Source organism: Haliotis cracherodii, unplaced genomic scaffold, assembly GCF_022045235.1.
Source record: "Haliotis cracherodii isolate W230 unplaced genomic scaffold, xgHalCrac1.p SCAF_34, whole genome shotgun sequence".
Lineage (NCBI taxonomy): Eukaryota > Metazoa > Mollusca > Gastropoda > Lepetellida > Haliotidae > Haliotis > Haliotis cracherodii.
Genome location: NW_027266291.1, coordinates 2,221,649 through 2,242,379, shown reverse-complemented (window position 1 = coordinate 2,242,379; position 20,731 = coordinate 2,221,649). Strand labels below are relative to the sequence as shown.

The window sequence follows — 20,731 nt, the reverse complement described above, 5'->3', positions numbered from 1 at the left end:
TTTGGAGCCATCCGATAGGCCATCATGATGCCAGGAATGAAACGGGGCCAATCATTTTGAGACTTGTTACAATAGGCTCTTAGTGACTGATTGATATAGGAATTGAGCCTTTCTACACAGCTGTTTGTTTGAGGATGGTATGGGCTGGTATGGGTAAATTTAATTGCCAAAAGTTCACAAATTGCTTTGATAAGTTTGGACATGAAGTTCTGACCTCTGTCTGAAATTAAGGTCCGTGGTGCGCCATACCGACAAAATATTTCTCTGACGAGAACATCTGCTACTTCTTTGGCTTCTTGGGTCCGAAGTGGAAAAGCTTCACACCATCTAGATGATGCATCTGTGATGACCAAAATGTACTTGTACTTATCTGGTGTTGTTGGCAGGGGACCAAGAATGTCAACGTGCCATCGGGTGAAGACCTCTTCTACAGGTAGTGGACGAAGTGGTGCCTTCTTGCCATGGTAGTGCCTCTTGGTCTGTTGACATACCTCACATGTCTGGACATAAGTGGCAATATCGCTGTACATTTTGGGCCAGTAGTACTTAGGTCTCATGGTGTTGTGCATCCTTTCTTTCCCATGGTGGCAACCGCCAAACTCTGAGTCATGATAGGATTGCAGGACTTGATTTCTGAGGGTTCTTGGGACTGCCAGCTGTTTAATGAACTTGTCTGCATGGCCTTTCTGTCTTTGTGGAACAAATCTGTATAGGATGCCTTCATCAATTTCAAAAGTATTGGCTTCAATAAGAATCTTTTGACGATCCTTTTCATTTTGTGGAAGGACATCATCCTCTTTGTAGTCAAAGATTTGGATGAAATCTGGACAAATCCTTTGTAGGTGACGTAAATTTGGATGTTCTTTTATACTTACTTCAACCAATGTGTCTTGGGTAACATCAGCATTTGTAGCATGTAATGCTGCGACAACATTAACTGGTACTGACTGATAATCCTCTTCATATTCAAAGGTGACTGACCAATGTGTTGTCTGTGTGTCTGATTCTAAGTGATTGACAATAGGTGTGCAAATATCCTCAGTCTGAGTTGTCTGTGTGACCCGTGTGGATGAATGGGTGTTTGGCAAGATTGTGGTATTGCTAGTTGATTTGCTTTGCTGAGTTGAAGTTACTGAGAAGACTGTTTTCTCAGCATCTTCTTCTGTCTGATCATTACAGTTAATATTTTCCTCATATTCCCTACGTGAGAGAGCATCGGCATTCCCATTGGCTTTGCCGCTGCGATGAACAATGTCAAAAGTGTAGGTAGAAAGTTCCAAAGACCATCGCCCTAACCTACCTGTGGCATCCTTGATGGATTTCAGCCATTTCAATGCTATATGATCAGTGTAGACTGTGAATTTGGAATTTGCAAGGTATGGACGAAAGGATCTAATGGCTTCAACTAGAGCTAAGCCTTCCTTTTCTGTAATGCTCCAGTTCTTTTCGCTGCCATGAAGAGCTCTACCACCAAAAGCTATTGGATGTTCATTATTTTTCTCGTCTTTTTGACTCAAAACAAAACCTATGCTCATATCACTGGCATCAGTTGCGAGAAGAAATTCTTTGTCAAAATTTGGATAAGCCAGAACAGGTGTATTACTCATAGCATGTTTGAGGGTGTTGAATGCCTGATCACACTCAAGTGACCATTGGAACTTTGGTTTCTTTCCTACTTCTGACTCTGAATGCTTTTTTAGCAAGACATTCAGTGGAAGCGCTATGTGAGCGTAATTTTTCACATACTTCCTGTAGAAGTTCGTGAGACCTAAGAAGGAGCGGATCTGCTTTTGTGATTTGGGCACTGGAAAGGTTCTAATTGCTTCAATCTTTTTGTCATCAACTTGAACACCTCCACATGATAAAACATGACCCAGAAAAGAAACTTTGTCTGTTGCAAAATTGCATTTGGATGGCTTTAGTGTTAATTTTGCCTGTTTCAGATAGTAAAATACTTGCTCCAAATGTTGGAGATGCTCTTCAAAGTTTTTGCTGTAAATTATCAAATCATCAATGTAAATCAGCGCAACCTTAAAAAGCAATTTTCTTAGCACTTTGCTCATGAGCTGTTGAAAACAAAGTGGAGAATTTGTCAAACCTTGGGGCAAACGTTTGAACTGATAAAGGCCTTGATGGGTGATGAAAGCAGTTTTATGCTTTGAATCTTCATGTAATGGCACTTGGAAGAAGCCATTAGCAAGGTCTAAAGTTGAGAAGATCTTAGCTTGTGCATTGGCTATGTTATCAACAACATCATCAAAAACTGGAAGAGGCCATGACATTGGTAAAGTGACAGAATTCAACTTTCTGTAGTCACAAACAAATCTATATGAGCTATCACGTTTCTTGACTAGGATAATGGGAGCTGAATACATAGAAGTAGACTCCTCGATCAAATCATACTTCAGGAAATCATCTATAAGCTCTTCAGTGACTTTTTGGAGATGAGGGGATTGGCGATATGGTCTACACTTAACGGGTGGGTGGTCGCCAGTGTCAATGATATGCTGGTGCATGTCAGTCTTTCCTAAATCTGCAAGACTCGTTGAAAACATGTCTCTATTTTGTCCCAAGAATCTAAGTAGTCTGTGTCGTTGGTCAGGAGTCAGTTGTGTATTGGTCAAATCAAATCCTAATTTTTGTGCAATTTTAACATAATCCCTGGTGTCATTGTCTCTGTTCTCATTGTCGGTGTTAACGGTACTGATGAATGGTTGGTCAGAGCCGATTTCAAAAACAGAGTCTTGGTCAATGTAACTAAATTTGCCTACAACTGTACCCTTGTCAAGAACTTTTTCTTCTTGGGAGGGATTCATAAGCCTAAATGTAGCAGTTTTGCATTTCACTTTGGAAAGAGTTCTACCACCTGCTACTTCAGAATGAGCAGTGAGGGAAGCAATGGGTTCAATGAGGATGAGGGAATCCGCTTTGACCTCTGATAGTCTAACCTTGAAATGAATTTCACTCTGAGGGGGGATGTAAATCTGATCTATTGTTTTTGCTAATCCACTAATCTCTTGCACTGAATTGGCTATGAAATTGATATATTGCCTATCTGAGGTGCTGTTGTTAAGTATCAAGGAATGACAGCTATAATCTAAGACTGCATCATTGTCATCAAGGAAGTTCTCACCTAGTATCACTGCTTCTGGTAGTGTAGGCAGAACATAGAATCTTTGAGAAAATTCCTGATCCTCAATGACAAAATCTAACACAACTGAACCTAACACTTTATGCAATTCGCCGCCAACACCTTTAACCTGTGGAAAGGGTGAGTTTCCAAGAGTAAGGTTTTCAAAAGCTGTGCTCAGAAAAGCAGACGAAATACAACAAATGGATGCCCCTGTATCTACTAAACAATTTGTTGTTTTTGTGCCAAATTTTGCCTGAGTTACACTTTTGGCAAGGGGCGTAACTAAAGACACTGTTGGAATTTCACTTTCAAAGTTACTTTCCATACCAGACTCCATATTTGCCATGACACCTATTAGTATGTACCGTACTAAATTAAAGAAAGACAAGTAATCAACAATGTAGTACTTACAATATTTGAAGACTTTTTCTTTCGTTGTTGGTGTCTTTGCAGGAGTTGGTTGTCTTTAATCCAGTGTTGAGGTCAGAGGTAGATGCAGCTTGCTTGTTATTCCATCAGATGATCACGGTTGGACATGTCCTCCAATGGGTTCTTGTAGCTGGTTGTAGTTAGTTCCTGGACTCCGTGGTTCCGAAAACGATGATTCTCCGCCAAATTATCATGGAACTGTTCTAGGTGAACAATACCTTCCAAATGACGTGCTGGTTTTCTTGGGGAATTAGTCAGCAAAGAGCCAGAGTCACAGGAGACTAATCACAATTTTATTTACAAGAACAATTAACAATTTACAATTTATACTTAGATAATAACTGAGGGTGCCACAGAGAGTCGGTACACACTCTGGGCAGTGGGAGAGAGGTCTGCTTGGTAAGAGAGTCAAACCCCTTCTCTGCTAGAACTTGGCTACAGTATGTATTTAATGAAAGTTTGAACAATAGAAAGGAATGTGATTGGTTGATACACGATTGGGTGTGTCCTAAGCTAAATGGATGGCTAGACAGAGGGGAATACTAAATCCTGTTAATCCTGTTGGACTGGCACTAATCTTGTTGACATATTTACTGGATGCTTTGAAAGAGATTAGGGTGTCACTATAGATGAGCTTGTGTGGGAGCTATTCCTTAATGCCCTATAGACGAGCTTGTATGGGGGCTAATCCTTAATGCACTATAGACGAGCTTGTATGGGGGCTAATCCTTAATGTTATTCTAATATACCCCGGTAGGTGACGGCTTAAATAAATATCCTTTGTCTGGGAGATGGGATCTTGATACCTTAGGCTAGCAACCATCTAAAAAGCTATAACTGAAACTACTGATATTTTATATATGCATTTTACCTGATGATAATTATTACTTGCTAAACTATAATTAAATGAAATGGTGTATAAATATTACACCATGATAACTCATAAAAGCACTTGATGTAGATCTAATTATTATAAGATAACTTAGTATAAATGTTGTACCATGATAATGCTATCAGGATTGATATGCCTAAAGAGGGAAAAAATATACTCAAATTTGAACATTATTGTAATCAAATGCCAGTACCGTACGTAATTTACTCCTACTTCGAAGCGCTTATCAAACCTAAAGAACACAATACTGAAGATAGTTTTACATACAAAACTCAAGAACATATTCCTTGTGGGTTTGGATATATAGTTGTAAGGTATGATGGGAAAACAAACCCGCCCCTGATTTACAGAGGTCCCGATGCAGCGGGAAAGTTCCTACAAAACCTACAAAATTAAGAGAGAATAATCAGGGAACATTTATTGTGTAAGTAATCCATGTGTGTGACAAGGGATGATTGGAGGCCTATAGGAGGTCAACGAGTTGTCATGTTTGTAATAAACCCCTGAATGGGGATTCCGTAAGAGATCATTGCCACGTCACGGGTAATTATTGGGAAGCCACCCATAACGAGTGTAACTTGAAACTAAAAATGTATTCTCAAGCAATACCCATCCCCGTTGTGTTTCACAACCTTAGAGGATATGATTCTCATTTCATCATGCAAGCTATCTCAAAGACCGATGGCGGCTTAACGTGTATTCCAAATGATGTGGAAAAATACATATCATTCTCACGGACTAAAACTATACATTATATGGACAAGGATGGGAAAGCCAGAATAAAGCAAAGTAATGGGCTTAGATTCATAGATTCCGTACAGTTTCTGTTATCTTCCCTGGACAATTTAGCTAATGCGAACAATCCCGATGACTTAGCAATAACAAATCAATATACTGATCGGTTAGCATGGCATTTGTTGGACCCGGCATGGATTGGACCCGGGATGGTACTATTTCAGTCCCTTACTATCGTGGGATGCATTGTTGAAGAAGACCAGTGTAGAACTAAAACTCTCACCGATTATGATATGCACTTGTTTATTGAGAAAGGATTAAGATGTGGTATATTGATGGCGGCGAAAAGATATTCTAAGGCTAATATTGAATTAGTTGAAGGATATGATCCGAATGAACCCGATGCGCACATATTATATCTCAACGCCAATAATTTGTACGGATGGGCTATGTGTCAACCTTTATCCACAGGTGGTTTTGAGTGGGTCGATGTGAATGATATAGAAGTGAATTATATATCCATAATATCAATGTGAATGAATCCGATAAAGGGTACATACTAGAAGTTGACTTGGAATATTCAACAGAGTTACACAAAGACCATAACAGTTATCCGCTAGCTCCCGAAAGATTAATGGATGTCGGAATATCAACACTCCTTGATGGGTAATACAAGGTTAGCTAACGTAGAAAAACTCGTACCAAATTTGATGGATAAGACAAAATATATAGTTCACTACAGAAATCTCCAGTTATATCTATCGTTAGGTATGAAACTAAAGAAAATACACAGCATTCCAAAGTTTGATCAAAGCCCTTGGATGGAGCCCTATATATAAGGCTGAACACAGATTTAAGAAAGATGGCTACCAGCAATTTGGAAAAGAACTTATATAAGCTCATGAATAACTCAGTATTTGATAAAACTATGGAAAATCTAAGGAAGCGTGTTGATGTTAAATTGGTCAGATCTAATGAGGACAAAAGACTCAGGAAACTTATAGCCAGTCCGGCAAGCAAGATTTTTGATAACGACTTGGCCGCACTACATATGCAGAAGAGTAATATAAAATTCAACAGACTGGTGTACTTTGGTATGAGTATTCTTGACTTGTCAAAACACTTAATGTATGACTTTTATTACAACGAACTTAAGAAGCAATACGGCAATTGATGTGAGGTGTTATATACAGACACAGATTCTTTGTTGATGGAAATACAAACCAATTAGCAAGTTCCAATAGGTTGAAATAAGTGACATTCATATTTCATGCGATAGCGAGTTGTGAATCGAACCAAGTGCGAAATCTTGAATAAGAACCAAGATGGCGGGCGTGATTTTTTTTCTATACGAATACATTGTTATACACGCTATCATCGAGTTCCTGTGATCCACTACGGGTAAAGCGTATTTATATGCTTTGCGTCTTACCTTATCATGGGGAGGAAACAAGAGGTCAGCCTAATGAACTTCATTCGTTGTAAAAATACCAAAATTCTGCCTCGTTATATAACGCGTTGCCGTAAGTATATTTGCCACATCGCTTGTTTCACTGACCAATCCTTGGCCACATCTTTAGAAACCTTAGACGCAGTGGCTAATTTTTGTATTGCTCCTATACCTTTCCAATATCCTCGTGGGCTATAGTAAATTTTATCCATTATTGATTAATATTGATGATTCTTTTAATAGGTATCATGAGGATCATTAAATCACATCATTTTTGCATAAAAAATTCCATCTGTAGTAGCAGTTTTGGTATATAAATCCGGCTCTACTGGGATTGCGACAGAACCCCCATTACCTATACTACGCGTGGTGATGACAAAGCTGTTTTCAGGGGAAAAAATTCCATCCTGTTTAAGTGGTCACATTATATCCGCACCATTCATGACTATCGCAGTCAGGGCTTCCAGGTCATTTACATTGACCAAACCAGGGTGAATAAGAATCATTCCACGGACTACATGTGATTACCGTTCCGAAAATTTATACAGTAATTATTTCGTTTTAAATGAAAATCGTCCGGGAACCGAGGTTTCCGGATATTTGAAGTCAGTATAAGCGGGGCATGACTGTTTTCTGTTTATTTTAAATATTTGTGACTTTGAATATACCAGACATGTTGATTTACCGTTTAAATTGTATTTTTTGTTCAGCTAGGAATCGTTTTATATCCAGGGATTAAGATTACCTTGTGTATTTTCTCGTAAACTAAGCCGGACACAGCAATCAGCTATACAAACGTTTTCTTGGAATCTACACACCCAATGATATAACTTTACAGTATTTTAATGCAAGGATCGCCAAAAGTTGTATCTGAAACTATTTTTTTATCAGGAATGATATATTCCAATATCTGGTTAATTTAGATGCAGCTTTTACTAAACATATTTAAAATAATAATAACCCTAAGCAAAGCAGCTGATCGCTATTACCGGGTATTATTTTTTACATGGAACCAGTCTGACTCCCATGCACGTGATCGTGAGAATTACGTGTTGTCATATAATTGTCCAACAAAAACAAATATGACTTTTAACGATTCAAAGTATGGCTTTTATGATTTATGTATCCATTCTCTGTCAACTTAAGTTCGTTTCAAGGCGTCAATAGCGGTAATCTGACCGTGGATGCTGTTAATAACGGTGAGTTGTGCGATCTTCCGATCGCTTCACACACGATTTCGCTGAAATTAATTAAAACAATATTAAAAGGAATTTTGAATAAAATTAATGAAATAAGTTACAAACAAAAGTCCAGATATACAAAGAACACTTTTTATAGCCAGACAGTGTAATAACATGAATGATTTGAGAACTTCAGTATGGATTTGTAGACATGGTATTTCCAGTGCTACGTGCTCACAGTAATGTCTTTCCATGGGGGAAAAAACATCAAAACTCATTAATCCGTGTATAATGCGCACCCCCTTCTACACAGCTGTGTTTTTTGGAAAAAAGTGTGCACTATTCTCAAGAAAATACGGTAAGGCTTACTGATGAATTTACGCCAATTTGACCTGAATTGTCCCCAACAAGCGCCCACCCTTTCTGTCTTTTTTTAAGCGCCCTAGGCGCTTAATGGGTCGAATACGGTATCTATTATTGTATGTATCCATCACAAAGGAAATTTGTACAGCAAAAATAGCTGCATTCCTCTCAGACTTTCAGTTTTGTTCATTAGGTATTTGAAAGAAGGATGCTACATTGAATATTAATAACTCAAATGTGTACATCTATTCAGCTGCAATATACAAGTAGTTCTCCACGACATAATTTCCTGCAACAAAATGTCATTGTACTATTGGCCTAGTGGCCACATATTAGAAATCTGTCTGTCTGATTCAAAAACGCAAGGGGGCACGGGTGGCCCAGTCGTCTAAGGCGCCGTGATTCGCTGTGCAGAGTTGCGTCCCTTGGGCACGCCAGAATCCTATGATTGTGGGTTTGAATCCCGTTCTCCCCAATTATGTTTCTAGGTTTGTCAGCACCATACCCGTGCTCGTGGGTTTCACCGAAGTGGTAAACGTCTGAGACCTGCATCACCTTGGGCTTTCCTCCCACATTAAGCTGACACGCCGTGATATAACTAGAATAGTGTTAAAAGCGGCGTTAAACACAACTCACTCACTCAAAAACACAACCTTCCAACTCGCATATACACATATCTCAATAAAGTACAATGACATGTGTATTGTGAAAATGTTGAGCCAATGTATGCAATGAATAGACTAATAGCTCATTGTAAAATCTGAATTTTGCTTTGTTTTTTTATTTCAAACAAGTGCAGTTTCCTCTTTTACAACTTTGGTCACACCAACCATAATTTTCAGATTTTCAACAAAGGCCCTCCTCACTGTCAATCACACAACTAGTTTTTCCCAAATAGCACATTAACCAATCAACTATGACATATGCAATGGTGGGAACTTCACTTCTTCCTTGTGTGTGCCAGAGTCAACACCTATTATAGAGTTGTAACGATATAGCACTTGTTAGTTAGTCACATTAATCTAAGATTACTCTAACAGTTATCTATAAAACAGACAACTGTAAGTAGACGTTAATAAGGCTGCTAGCTGGAGTGACGATCGCACGCACATGAGTATAGCTGGTGTTATGTGTTGCTGTGAGGTCGTAATGGAGTCTCCCTCTACTCCCAGCTTCAAGAAGTGTGGTCGATTCATGATCATGGTAGATCCTCATTTCAACTGCACGAGTTGCAGAGGTACTATATGTACTGAGGAGGTTAGGTGTGAGCTGTGCGCCCATACTTCAAAGAAGGCCTTCCAGAAGCTAGATGAAAGCTAAGAAAAGTAGAGGTCATCACAGCTACTGACACTGTTCAGGCCCTCGCTGCTTCCCCAGCACCTCCAACCCCAAACGACCGCCAGCAGAACCATCTCCTACACTCTCTATGAGCATGATCCATGATCTCTTCTAAGAGCAACAAGATATGATGAAGACAATGTTTGAGACGAAGTTCTCACAAATCAACGAAGAAATGGAGAAGATAAAACAAGCAGCTCTGGCCAAGAAGAGTCCCCAGGTCAAGAGACTGCATGGGGGACAGCCATCTACTTTGGCTACGGCTGTAGGGCCTACCCCAGCCAACCGTACCTTCACGACAACTAGCCAGCCAGCTGGTCAGCTTTACAGCAGAGTACTGAAAGGTCCAACTCCCCAGTCAAGACACCATACAGTCGCTGCACGGACGACACGGCATCGTCGAGCAGCTGTCCACACAGTCAACCGTTAGGACACCATACGGCTACAGCAGGGACTTCAAGGCTACTCCAACGACCGTCCAGTTGATCTGCCTACCGTATGATCTTCATCAGCAGACGGCACCCAAGCTAGCCTCACAGACCACAGGGGACTGTCCAGCCGACCGTTATACAGACCTGAGAGGAGGATCACCATACAGGACCTGTTAATCACGGGCAGCCATCACAAGCCACACAGACTTTAATCCTGGACACCAGAAGAGGATGAACCGTACAGGAATTACGTGCCAGTCTATCATTATTATCCATCCCCCAAGGTCACGCGTTGGTGGGAGCAGAGTACTATGAAGATATCTATCAGACTGACAACTCACCCCAGCGGGATATAGATTTGTAGAACTCATCGAGGAATTATATCACCTCATGCCTGTGACAGAAAGGTTGCCACCTCAGATTCCGGAATATGCTCCTACATCATCTCAACACATCCACCAGACATTACCTTGGCTGAGGTATGCAGGCAAGGTAGTAGACCAGTAGTCTCAAAATCTGCTCAAACTTAGACATGAGGAACGACTACCCACAGGAACTCGATGATAGCATGTATAACATAATGTATTCGTATAGAAAAAAATCACACCCCTCTATATAAATAGAGACAAGGAGTGACACCCGCCATCGTGGTTCTTATTCAAGATTTCGCACTCGGTTCGATTCACAACTCGCTATCGCATGAAATATGAATGTCACTTATTTCAACCTATTGGAACTTGCTAAACAAACCATAAGCTACACAATCGTGTTCATCTGTGGTCACCTTACCTCGTATTTTTTTTAAAACAACCATCAAATATCAGCTCTATGCTGCGCCGCTGAGGTAAACAAGAAAAAGGTGGACGGAAGTTATGGCGTTACACGGGCTTGAACACGGCAGACGTTTCTGATTGGCTAAAATGTGTATCATAATATTAGCACATGGTGAGGGGAGGGAAATTCAAGACGTCAATGATAATCTGCTTCGAAATATTTAATTATGCTGTAAGATTTCTTTGTCAACCGCAACATTTTGCAAGCAGGCTTGCCATTGACGGTTTTTAAATTCCCTCCCTTCACTGTGTGCTAATATTTAGATCCACTTTTTTGTATTTTAGCCAATGAGAAACGTACATGGATTAAGGCTACAGATATTCTATGGACATAGGCGCTTAAATTCAACTGGTTTGTCACCAGAATCAAACACATCATTTCACCATGCCAGACATCTTATGAAGGCATAACTTGAGACACGCCTATGACTATTGAGTAGGACTCATTCACAACCTACTAGATACTATTGTAAGAATGCAGGAACACTTACTCTCTAACCAAATTCTGGATGTCTTCACAGCTATTATGGCTGCAGCGTCAACAACTCCTAGCTCAGATTCGCTCTAAAGCCGTTTCTAACCAAACCAAGAGGATGGTAATGACTGGTATGTGTACTGCAACTGAGTAACTGATTGCTTGAAAGGTAGATTTGGCATATTTCTAAAAAATAATGTCAGAATAAATGTTTGTAAATTAGATGTAACTTTAATATTTATATATAAGTAACATTTAAGATCAGTTGTTTTATTCTGTAGGTTATTTTTTCTTTAATTATTTGCAAAGGCATGGATGTATCCTAACTATAAATCAGTGGTAAAGGCATGTCAAAGATGTCTGTATGCTGCAAATGTAGGCGATTCTCAATGTTAATATGAGAACTATTTGTTAACATATTAATTGAAATTGTCTTGGGAAATAACACAAAGGCCGATGAATAAAATGAGTTTGCATTATTTCATCGATGCAGTATGTATCGATGCCTTGCTGTTTTCTGACATAGAAAATACTGTGGCAATATACTGTTTTTCATGGCAATTTTCTCCGCTATCTTCCATCAGGACAACTTGTCTTTTCTTTGAAATCTCAACAAATGTTAATATTCTAAACTAATAATCACAACAAACTATGTGCCAGTTAAAAATATTCAGTTGTAAAAGAGCATTTTTGAGTGAAGGTGCAACAGGGTAATGCTTTAGGTTGGCTCCATCTCTACAAGTCACCAGTTAATTGTTGCAGCGCATGTTGATCTCGGAATCAGACCAGAAGCAACAGGTTGGACCATCGCTTATAACATTTGAAAAGAGTAGTTATTGCCCTTTGGAACAAAAAGATTGCCCATTGTACATACACATTTACACAGGCGGACAAATCTTGCAGGGTTAATGTAAGCATCATCCAATCAAATATGATGATTCAAGGGGATTTCCCCTCGCTGTCACTGAGGTGGTCCAAAGCCCACTTTGATGGGTTGCTGATGTAACTGGCCTCTGGTGATTACACGACTGAGAGGTTGAGTGTTGTTTCTCCTTGAGTGTAATTTATCATGATCATAGATTTGACACTTTGACAATTTGAAGAGTTCATGACAGACTTAATTATTTTTTGGGGGGGGTTGTGAAAATCAATGTGGTTTGAAAATTTGTGATGTCTGATATTGACAGACTGAGGCAAACTGAGACTGAGGCAGACTGAGCCCAACTAAAGCTTTGAAAATGACACTTGAAAGCATTGAAAAGGCCTTGAATTTTGTGTTCCATATCTGTGTAAACCATGTCCTGGCACAACAACTAACAACAAATCATCAACGCTACGGGTTTCCCAGACAGTGTACTCATTGCTTTGTGTCGACATTCGTCTGTTGTGACGTTTCGGTGGTGTCCCTAACCCTTACCTGTTCACTTCTGCCTTGCTTATGTGATGTCTCAATATTGGTTTCAAGATCTTCTTATGGATGTTGTTGATTGTTTCCTTTTCTTTTCTCAGCATGCTTCAACCCAGGGGGTGTGATTGATAGTTTCAGCATAGTGTGATAAGAGATGCCAAGCTGATCAGATGATCCTAGAGTGTATGGGGTGGTTTGTCTTGTAGAACTGATTGCTTGGAAACCCCTTCTGAATTGGTTATAAGTCATGGCTGAATTGTTTACCTACTTCAAAGCAATGCGGCCGTTTTTGAAATGACCTACATGTCCTGAATGTCCTAAAAACAAACAATACATGTTATACCAGATTTCATGCAATGTGTCCCAGTAGTGTAAAGGGGTCTTCACACTTGGTAAAGCATTTAAACCAGGGATCCGGAAATCGGTCTGTGCACCTGACTTGTCCAATTGTGACTACAAAATGTCCGATTTGAAATAGTCCAAACCAGACATTTTAAAATTAGCTTATCATCAACCACCACAGGCACACTGACCTACATCCCTAGAGGTTGAAATTTATTATACTTGATCTATACATCTATTGAGTGTTGTGCGCTTTAAAACACATAATAGATCTATCCCTTGAGCGAATTGAGGTGAACGAACAGGTATAACAAACTTCGTCACTTAATATATGAAATTTGTTATAAAATATCACTAGACATGGCAATTTACGATTTTAATTGTATTTCCTGCAGAGATTTAGATTACTGTGTGTGTTTTCTCGTAAAACCATGCAAGAAATAGCATACACACGTTCACTCCCAATCTACTGGTGATACATTTAAAAAGTACCCAACTTCAAAGAATTTTTATGCAATGGTTGGAAGGAACTGTATCTGAAATTATTATTTTATCAGGATTAATATATTCCAAAATCAGGTTATTTTAGTTGCAGCTTTTACTATATATATTCAAAATGATAAGACCCATAAGCGTAACACTTTGGTTCAGGTGATTGCTATTGCACTGGACCATTTGACTAGTCACTAGTAGGGACTTCCCATGCTACGTATACGTACATGTATTTCGATTGCGAAAATGTAATGTTGCATGTAATAGTAAAATTGCCACTACAGGCTGGAGTGTCTACTGTCCAACAATGGAATAAATGCATTGTGTGAGATGGGATAAGTACATTATTTATCCTATATCACATGTTATATGCCCACCCGACCATTCCCGCATCACAGTACACCAGCCTATCAGCTCTAGAAAGGGAATGATATGGCATAGGGTGTCAGGTGATCAAACCGCTTTGGTCACAATGCACGGGATAGTAGTGCATGACCTATTTCTTTGGGTGTGATTATGGTGATGCAAGGGATGTTAGGGAGAAAAACTTTTAGTATTGAAAGAAGAAGGAAGAAATGCGTAGTGTGAGATCGGATAAATATATAAATATACAATTTAATGTAAAATTTCAAATTAATGCAAACTTTGTGTGGAGACATGCCACAGAACAATGCAGTGTTTCTTGAACCATATCGCTATTAAACCCGTGAAGATTCCAGGGTAGAATAGGTCTTCAGCAACCCATGCTTGCCATAAAAGGCTACTATGCTTGTCGTATAAGGCGACTAACGGGATCGGGTGGTCAGACTCACTGACTTGGTTGATACATGCATGTCATCGATCCCAATTGCGTCGATCGATGTTCATGATATCAATCACTGGATTGTCTGGTCCAGACTCGATTATTTACAGACCGCCGTCAAATAGCTAGAATATTTGCTGAGTGCGGCGTTAAACAACGAACCAACCAACCAACCAACCATATCGCTATTAATTATTTGCACCTTGTATTTAACATGACATATGACTTCAGGTTCGTAAATGATGTACCATTTTGGGCTAGTGAACTGAATTCTGGACCAGTGGCAGTATGTTTTGATTTTACTTGTCGAAATGTCAAGTTGGGATGTGATGAGCTTTTTTTCATTTTTGCACAGGTGGTGATACTGCATCATATGTTATCTAAGGCAGTGGTGAAGGCAAGGCCATCTGTACTCTGGTGTTACAAAAAAGAACTTGGCTTTAGCAGGTGAGCGACAGAAGAAAGTCTGATGGTACATTCATGGCCTTCCCAGATGAATTAGCAGAAATGGAATAATCTGAATCTTGTTAATTAGGGCTCTGATTTTCAAGCTTGCTGTTGTTAGATGATTTTTGTGCCAGTGTTAACTCAGAGACTATTTGTCAGATTCTCTCCAAACATTTTGTCTGAATGAATAATAATGGCTTCCAGTGTTGCTTAAAATGTAATAATAATCTTATGATATTATCTTTTGTGTCCCATTGAAACACTTTCATACTTTCAAAAATTGCCTCCTTATATCATACATAAAAATTAGAAGTTACATATAAAAGAGTGCTGCTTGTGGCCATAAGACTTGCTTTAAATGATCATAGAAGATTCTGAAGAGAAAAAGTTGAAAGTTGGCATGATGCATAAACTTTGCCTGTCCAGTACTTCTGTTCTCAGTCGCTTGTCAAAAGTCAAGCCTTTGCATTTCAGTTTGGTAATCAATTGACGTCACTACCATTTTTTAAGTTGTCATTTCCAGTATCAGTCACATCACTTACAGTCTTGAAGATGTTGTTTGTTTGTTCGTTGTTTAACGCCACACTCAGCAATATTGCAGCTATATGACGGCGGTCTGTAAAATAATCGAGTCTGGACCAGACAATCCAGTGATTGATATCATGAGCATCGATCCACACAATTGAGATCGATGACATGCATCAATCAAGTCAGCGAGCCTGACCACCCGATCCCGTTAGTCGCCTTTTAAAGCATGCATTGGTTGCTGAAGACCTATTTCAATTATCAGTGTCATAACTTACAGTCTGGAAGATGTCATTTCCAGCCCTTCTTGTTCTGTCAACATGTCTTCTGGTCTTGAAGTCAGTTCCTGTTCTGATATCACTTCCACTCATGACGTTGCACCTGTCGAACGATATAACTCTAGATGTTATAATGTGATTCTACTGACAGTAATCTGCCCTACTGACAGTCGACCAAACTGATGAAATGAATCGACTGCCTACCAAAGTTGGGGCTTATGGAATTATTTGCAACCCAACTTGGACAACTGAGAGAGTACTGACTTCAGCTATTATATATCCCAGAAAGTATAGTCAGTCTACAACTGGTTGAATGTTGAGCAGGTAGAATCTAGTGAAAATCTTGGGCGACTTCCACTGGCAGCTGGAAACTACTTGTTCCACTAAGACTGAGATCCATGGCGCTAAGTGGGCTGACAGAGATCTGTTCTTGTGAGCTGTAGATGCACCCAATACTGGAGTAGAAATGTTCTGCATGACGGTGGTTTTCATTATGCCCTTGTCCAAAGCTCTCTTTCAAGACAAGAAATGTCATTTCCTGTGTGTATGCAGTTCCAGTGCTACCAGATGAAAACATAAGATAAGATAATGTGTTATTATTCCATAAGGTCTCAGTTCAATGATAACCACACATACAAATGAAGGAGAACATCACAAACGTAATTCATTAAATGTGGCAATAGTGAGAAAATGCTCAACAATTATTATAATTTTTTTTTTATCAAACCAGGTTCTAGCTGTTTTTGAATGGCATTTAGAGGTTATACACAGAAGGAATAAACTGTATGGATGTAAACTTCTTTATTATATAGGAACACAACGTTTTGCAGTATATGCTTACTCCTTCATCAGGTGAATGAACCTTGTGTTCCTGGATTATGCGTTCACTCAGAGAGATTTGAGGTCCGATACCCGGCGTAATGTACAATGGAAACTTGTCGTAAAGTGACGACCGCAATCATGTGAAGTGTTTCCTAAATCCATGGAAAGACTGTACTGTATTAGTAATCCCCTGATGGGATAAGCTTTCTGCTAAAATGATGAGTTTGCAAGATATATGACAAACTTCCAACCTGCAGCTGATTGAGGTGGATCTTATCCATGGTATTGTCTGCATTGATTGATAACCATTAGCACAGGCATTCTTTCTTCAGTTATCTAGAAAGATGACCTTTCTGCTAGCAATGGCTACAGCAGCTAGAGTATGCATACATAAACTGGACTGTTTGGTCCTCATTCATGAAGAGGATTGGAGCTGAAAAATTATCAAATGTCTCCTGAAGTTTGTGGCCAAGATCCAACAAGTGTATAAGCGACATATACGTTACTCCATACCTGTTAGTGAGATAGTGGATCATCCTGAATGACTCCTATGCACAGTAAGACAATCAGTGCGCTGTCACTTGGTGTCCAGCTGCCAGTGCAAGTCCCGCAACATGTTCTCTAGTGTTGTCCTTGTGTGACATTCAACGAGTTGTAGACTGCCTCCTGGGATTGTATGCAATTCACGCCGGCAGCCCCAGCTTTGGATGGCAGGTAAACCATTTCATCATTGTGGTCTACTCTCAGTTGGGGAGGGGGCACAGGTGGCCCAGTTGTCTAAGGCACCGCAACTCGCAGTGCAGATTATGTTTCTAGGTTTGTCAGCACCATACCCGTGCTCGTGGGTTTCACCGATGTGGTAAACGTCTGAGACCTGCATCACTTCGGGCTTTCCTCCGGCCCACATTAAGCTGACACGCCGTGATATAACTGGAATACTTTTAAAAGAGGAGTTAAACCCAACTCACTCACTCACTCACTCTCAGTTGGGGAGATCATATGTTGAATGCTGTAATTTGAGATAAAAAGACACAAGACATAATGATTTATCAATGGCAAACAACAGTACGAAACAGCGGCCCAGGGGACGCTGCGGAATTTCCGTCCTTGTTGCTGGCTCCGTATGCTACTGTTTACATACAAAATGCCTTCGCACTGTTGCGTACCGCAATGTGACAGTCGTTCTGGCGGCCACGTTTTTCCTCAAGATCCGGATATTTGCATGAAATGGCGTGTGGCGATTAGAAGAGAGGATCCGGCATCCAAGAAATTATGGAAACCAAGTCCATACTCAGTGGTTTGTCGTAATCACTTCCTGGACAGCGACTACAAGCCATCGGACACTGGTAAGCCTCATTAGCAACGAAGTTAGTAACCGAATGAACGGACTGATGTTATTATTGTCCTGTACCTCACAAGACTGGTATTGGTGATCCACCAAATGTAATACAATATTCAGTAATTTTGATATGTAAATCAATCATGAATATAGTGTATTAGTCACGGTATATTTTTTTTTATCTGGGTGCACAATATTGGGCTCACCCAAATATTGGCAGAAAGAAAGATGCCAGTCGTCCTGTGTGCCGCATTTTACTGAAATAAATAATATTTTTTGTCCTAATATTAATTATATGTATTGCAATGAATGACTTTCAGTCAATTCTTTTTTACATGTTTAATTAAATTTTACATAATTATTTGAATTATTCCCACCCTGAAGTTATGCCAGTCTTGAGTAGGCTTATATGCAAAAAACTGTTGAAGTTGATGTTCGATCTATTTAGGAGTAGACCAAATATAGTTCTATTACTATTATATAGTTCTATACCATTAAATGAAGTTATCTTAATAATAATATATTTTCTAGCTTAGATTTCTTTCCCATAAATTTGTCCCGACTTAAATAAACACCTTTTTTCAAATTTTGCTCAATGTTTTGGAATAATTTGCTTATGTCCTCATCGATAATATTTGTTCATGAATTTACCATGTTTATTGTTATTATGTGAACAATAACTAAATTCCTTATTACGATAAAACCTTAATGGATGATATTTTGAAATAATTCTATATATTTTATTTTCAGGAAAGAAAAGACGACTGAAGAGGGGTGCAATACCAACAGTGTTCTCCTTTAAGAAAGTGAATGAACCAAGGAAACCTAGACACTATATTATAGATGTGGAAGATGTTCCCTATCTGGGAAATGAGGTTGAAATTTGTTCACCAGGATGCGATGAAATTATTTGTCAGTCAGATGCTGTTGATCATACAGAAGATGTGGCCATACAGTGCAACTTGTTGTCGGAATCGAGCTCCAGATTCTCGATTCATCACATAACTGTTAATGACAAAGCAGTTTTGTATTACACTGGTTTTGACAGTTATGATGATTTTATGTATTTCTTATATGTACTTGGCCCCTCTGTCAATCATCTTACGTATCAGTGTTCTTTTATACCACCAGAAGATCAGCTTTTTATGACTTTGTAAAAGTTCAGACAGGCAAGAGATGATTTTGACCTTTCCATGTTGTTTCATATCAGTGAAAGTACTGTATCAACATTAATTCTCACATGGACAAACTTTTTGTACTTCCAACTGACTGAGCTAAACATATGGGCATCACATGACACCATTCAAGATACAATGCCAGAAAATTTCAAGGAGCGCTTCCCATCAACATGGGTCATTCTAGATGCAACTGAGACCCTGATTTGTAAGCCAGGCAATGTAGATTACCAGAGGGCCACTTTCTCAAGGTTCAAGGACAGGAACACTCTGAAAACTATGATTGGTTGTTCTCCTCCAGGTGTTGTTACCTATGTCAGTGACAGTTATGGTGGATCAACAAGTGAGAGGTCAGATTTGTGCATGCCAGGTGTGTTTTGTGCAGGAGACAGTATTATGGCGGACAGAGGCATGATGGTGCAGGACATATTTTCATCTTCAGATGTAAAAGTCAACACTCCGACAATGCTCAAGGGTCAAAGTCAGCTTGAAACCCCAAAGAGGTAGTCCACAACCGCAGAGTATCATCCAAGTGAATTCCTATTGAGCATGTCATTGGACTTGGCAAAACTTACAAAATTCTTAAGAGGGAGCTTCATCCATCAAAAGTTCCACTAGGCTCTAGAATTGTTCGAATTTGCTATATGTTGTCAAACTTTCGCCCAAGCATTGTCAACCGACTTGCATAAATAAATGTCCACTCTAAACATACTTCACACATTCATGTATGTTTGTATGACCTAGTGTTGTCTGTTCATAGCATTGAAAGTACAACAGTTTACTGCTAGTAGACAGGTGTGATTGTCTACCATGACTATGGTGGGTATTAGACACGGCTCACTGCTGTATGATTACTGTTTACTCTGTTCCTTTATGATCTTGTTCAACTAATACAATCAGGAAACTGCAAAGGTATGTTTGTGAATGAGTTAGTTGACAAAATTAGCACATTGATGTTTACTGATGGCATTGTGAATGCAAGTGACGCTATTGTCAAACTGCAGAAATCAGATGTAGCAAGCTTTTGTGGCAAATATGTTATGAATGTAAATTTAGATTAAACAATTATGATTGTATTTTGCAGAGGACTTTTCAAACAAATTGAAAAATGGTGGTTCAAAGGTGAAATACTTTAAATTGTATCAGCATACAAGTGTGGATATTTGACATATTTTGCTCACATTTATATATACTGCAAACATATCTTTAGGAGTTAGTGGTGTTTATTGTTGACAGAATGATTGTGCCAGTCATTGGTTATGGACCACGTATGTGGGGTTATTCACAAGTTCAGACAGTTTAAAGTGTAAACATGAGAACATTGTCTGTTAACACAAGTACAAATAAAGCAGTTGTTTGTGGTGAACTGGGTTGACATCCCATTCATGTAACATCATGTGATAAAATACTGGTTAAAACTGTTGTCCATGTATATGCCAAGTTGTAGATGTTCCAAAGCATGTTGTACCAGTCATTAAATCAAAAACAAAATAACACAGGCAATTTGTGTAAACAGTCAGTTGTACATATGACATGAAGACATGAGCTGCAATCTGTTACCATGGATAATCTGACAAGCATCTAAGCAAAAGGACTATTTATGCAGTGTGTCTGAGTCTGGCGAAAGAGGGATACTTCAGCAAGTTCCATTGTTTAACATATATACTATGTACTTTTATAGTACAAGGATGTTTGTTGATTATGCACACAAAGTAAGCATATTTATGTAGAAATGTTTATAGATTGTGGATCAATATTTAGCGACAAACATGTAACCATACTTTGGGCTGAATTCTGAATACAAACTTGAACTTGAAAGTACAACTGGAATGTGTGAGAAA

The 20,731-nt window shown here is 39.1% G+C and overlaps 1 protein-coding gene and 1 pseudogene across 3 annotated transcripts in view; both read left to right on the top strand.

The window, feature by feature from the left end:
- The window catches only part of LOC139477706 (RNA cytidine acetyltransferase-like), a 258,360-nt gene that overhangs the window by 54,199 nt on the left and 183,430 nt on the right, over positions 1-20,731 (top strand). For 2 of the 3 annotated variants that reach the window (XM_071260088.1, XM_071260089.1), the window contains exon 3: positions 14,660-14,751. The exons of the other annotated variant lie outside the window; for it this stretch is intronic. In XM_071260088.1, coding sequence (XP_071116189.1) covers positions 14,660-14,751 — 92 coding nt within the window. The remainder of the gene's footprint in view (positions 1-14,659; positions 14,752-20,731) is intronic. 3 annotated transcript variants of the gene reach the window in all.
- On the top strand, positions 17,500-19,579 carry LOC139477656 (uncharacterized; annotated as a pseudogene).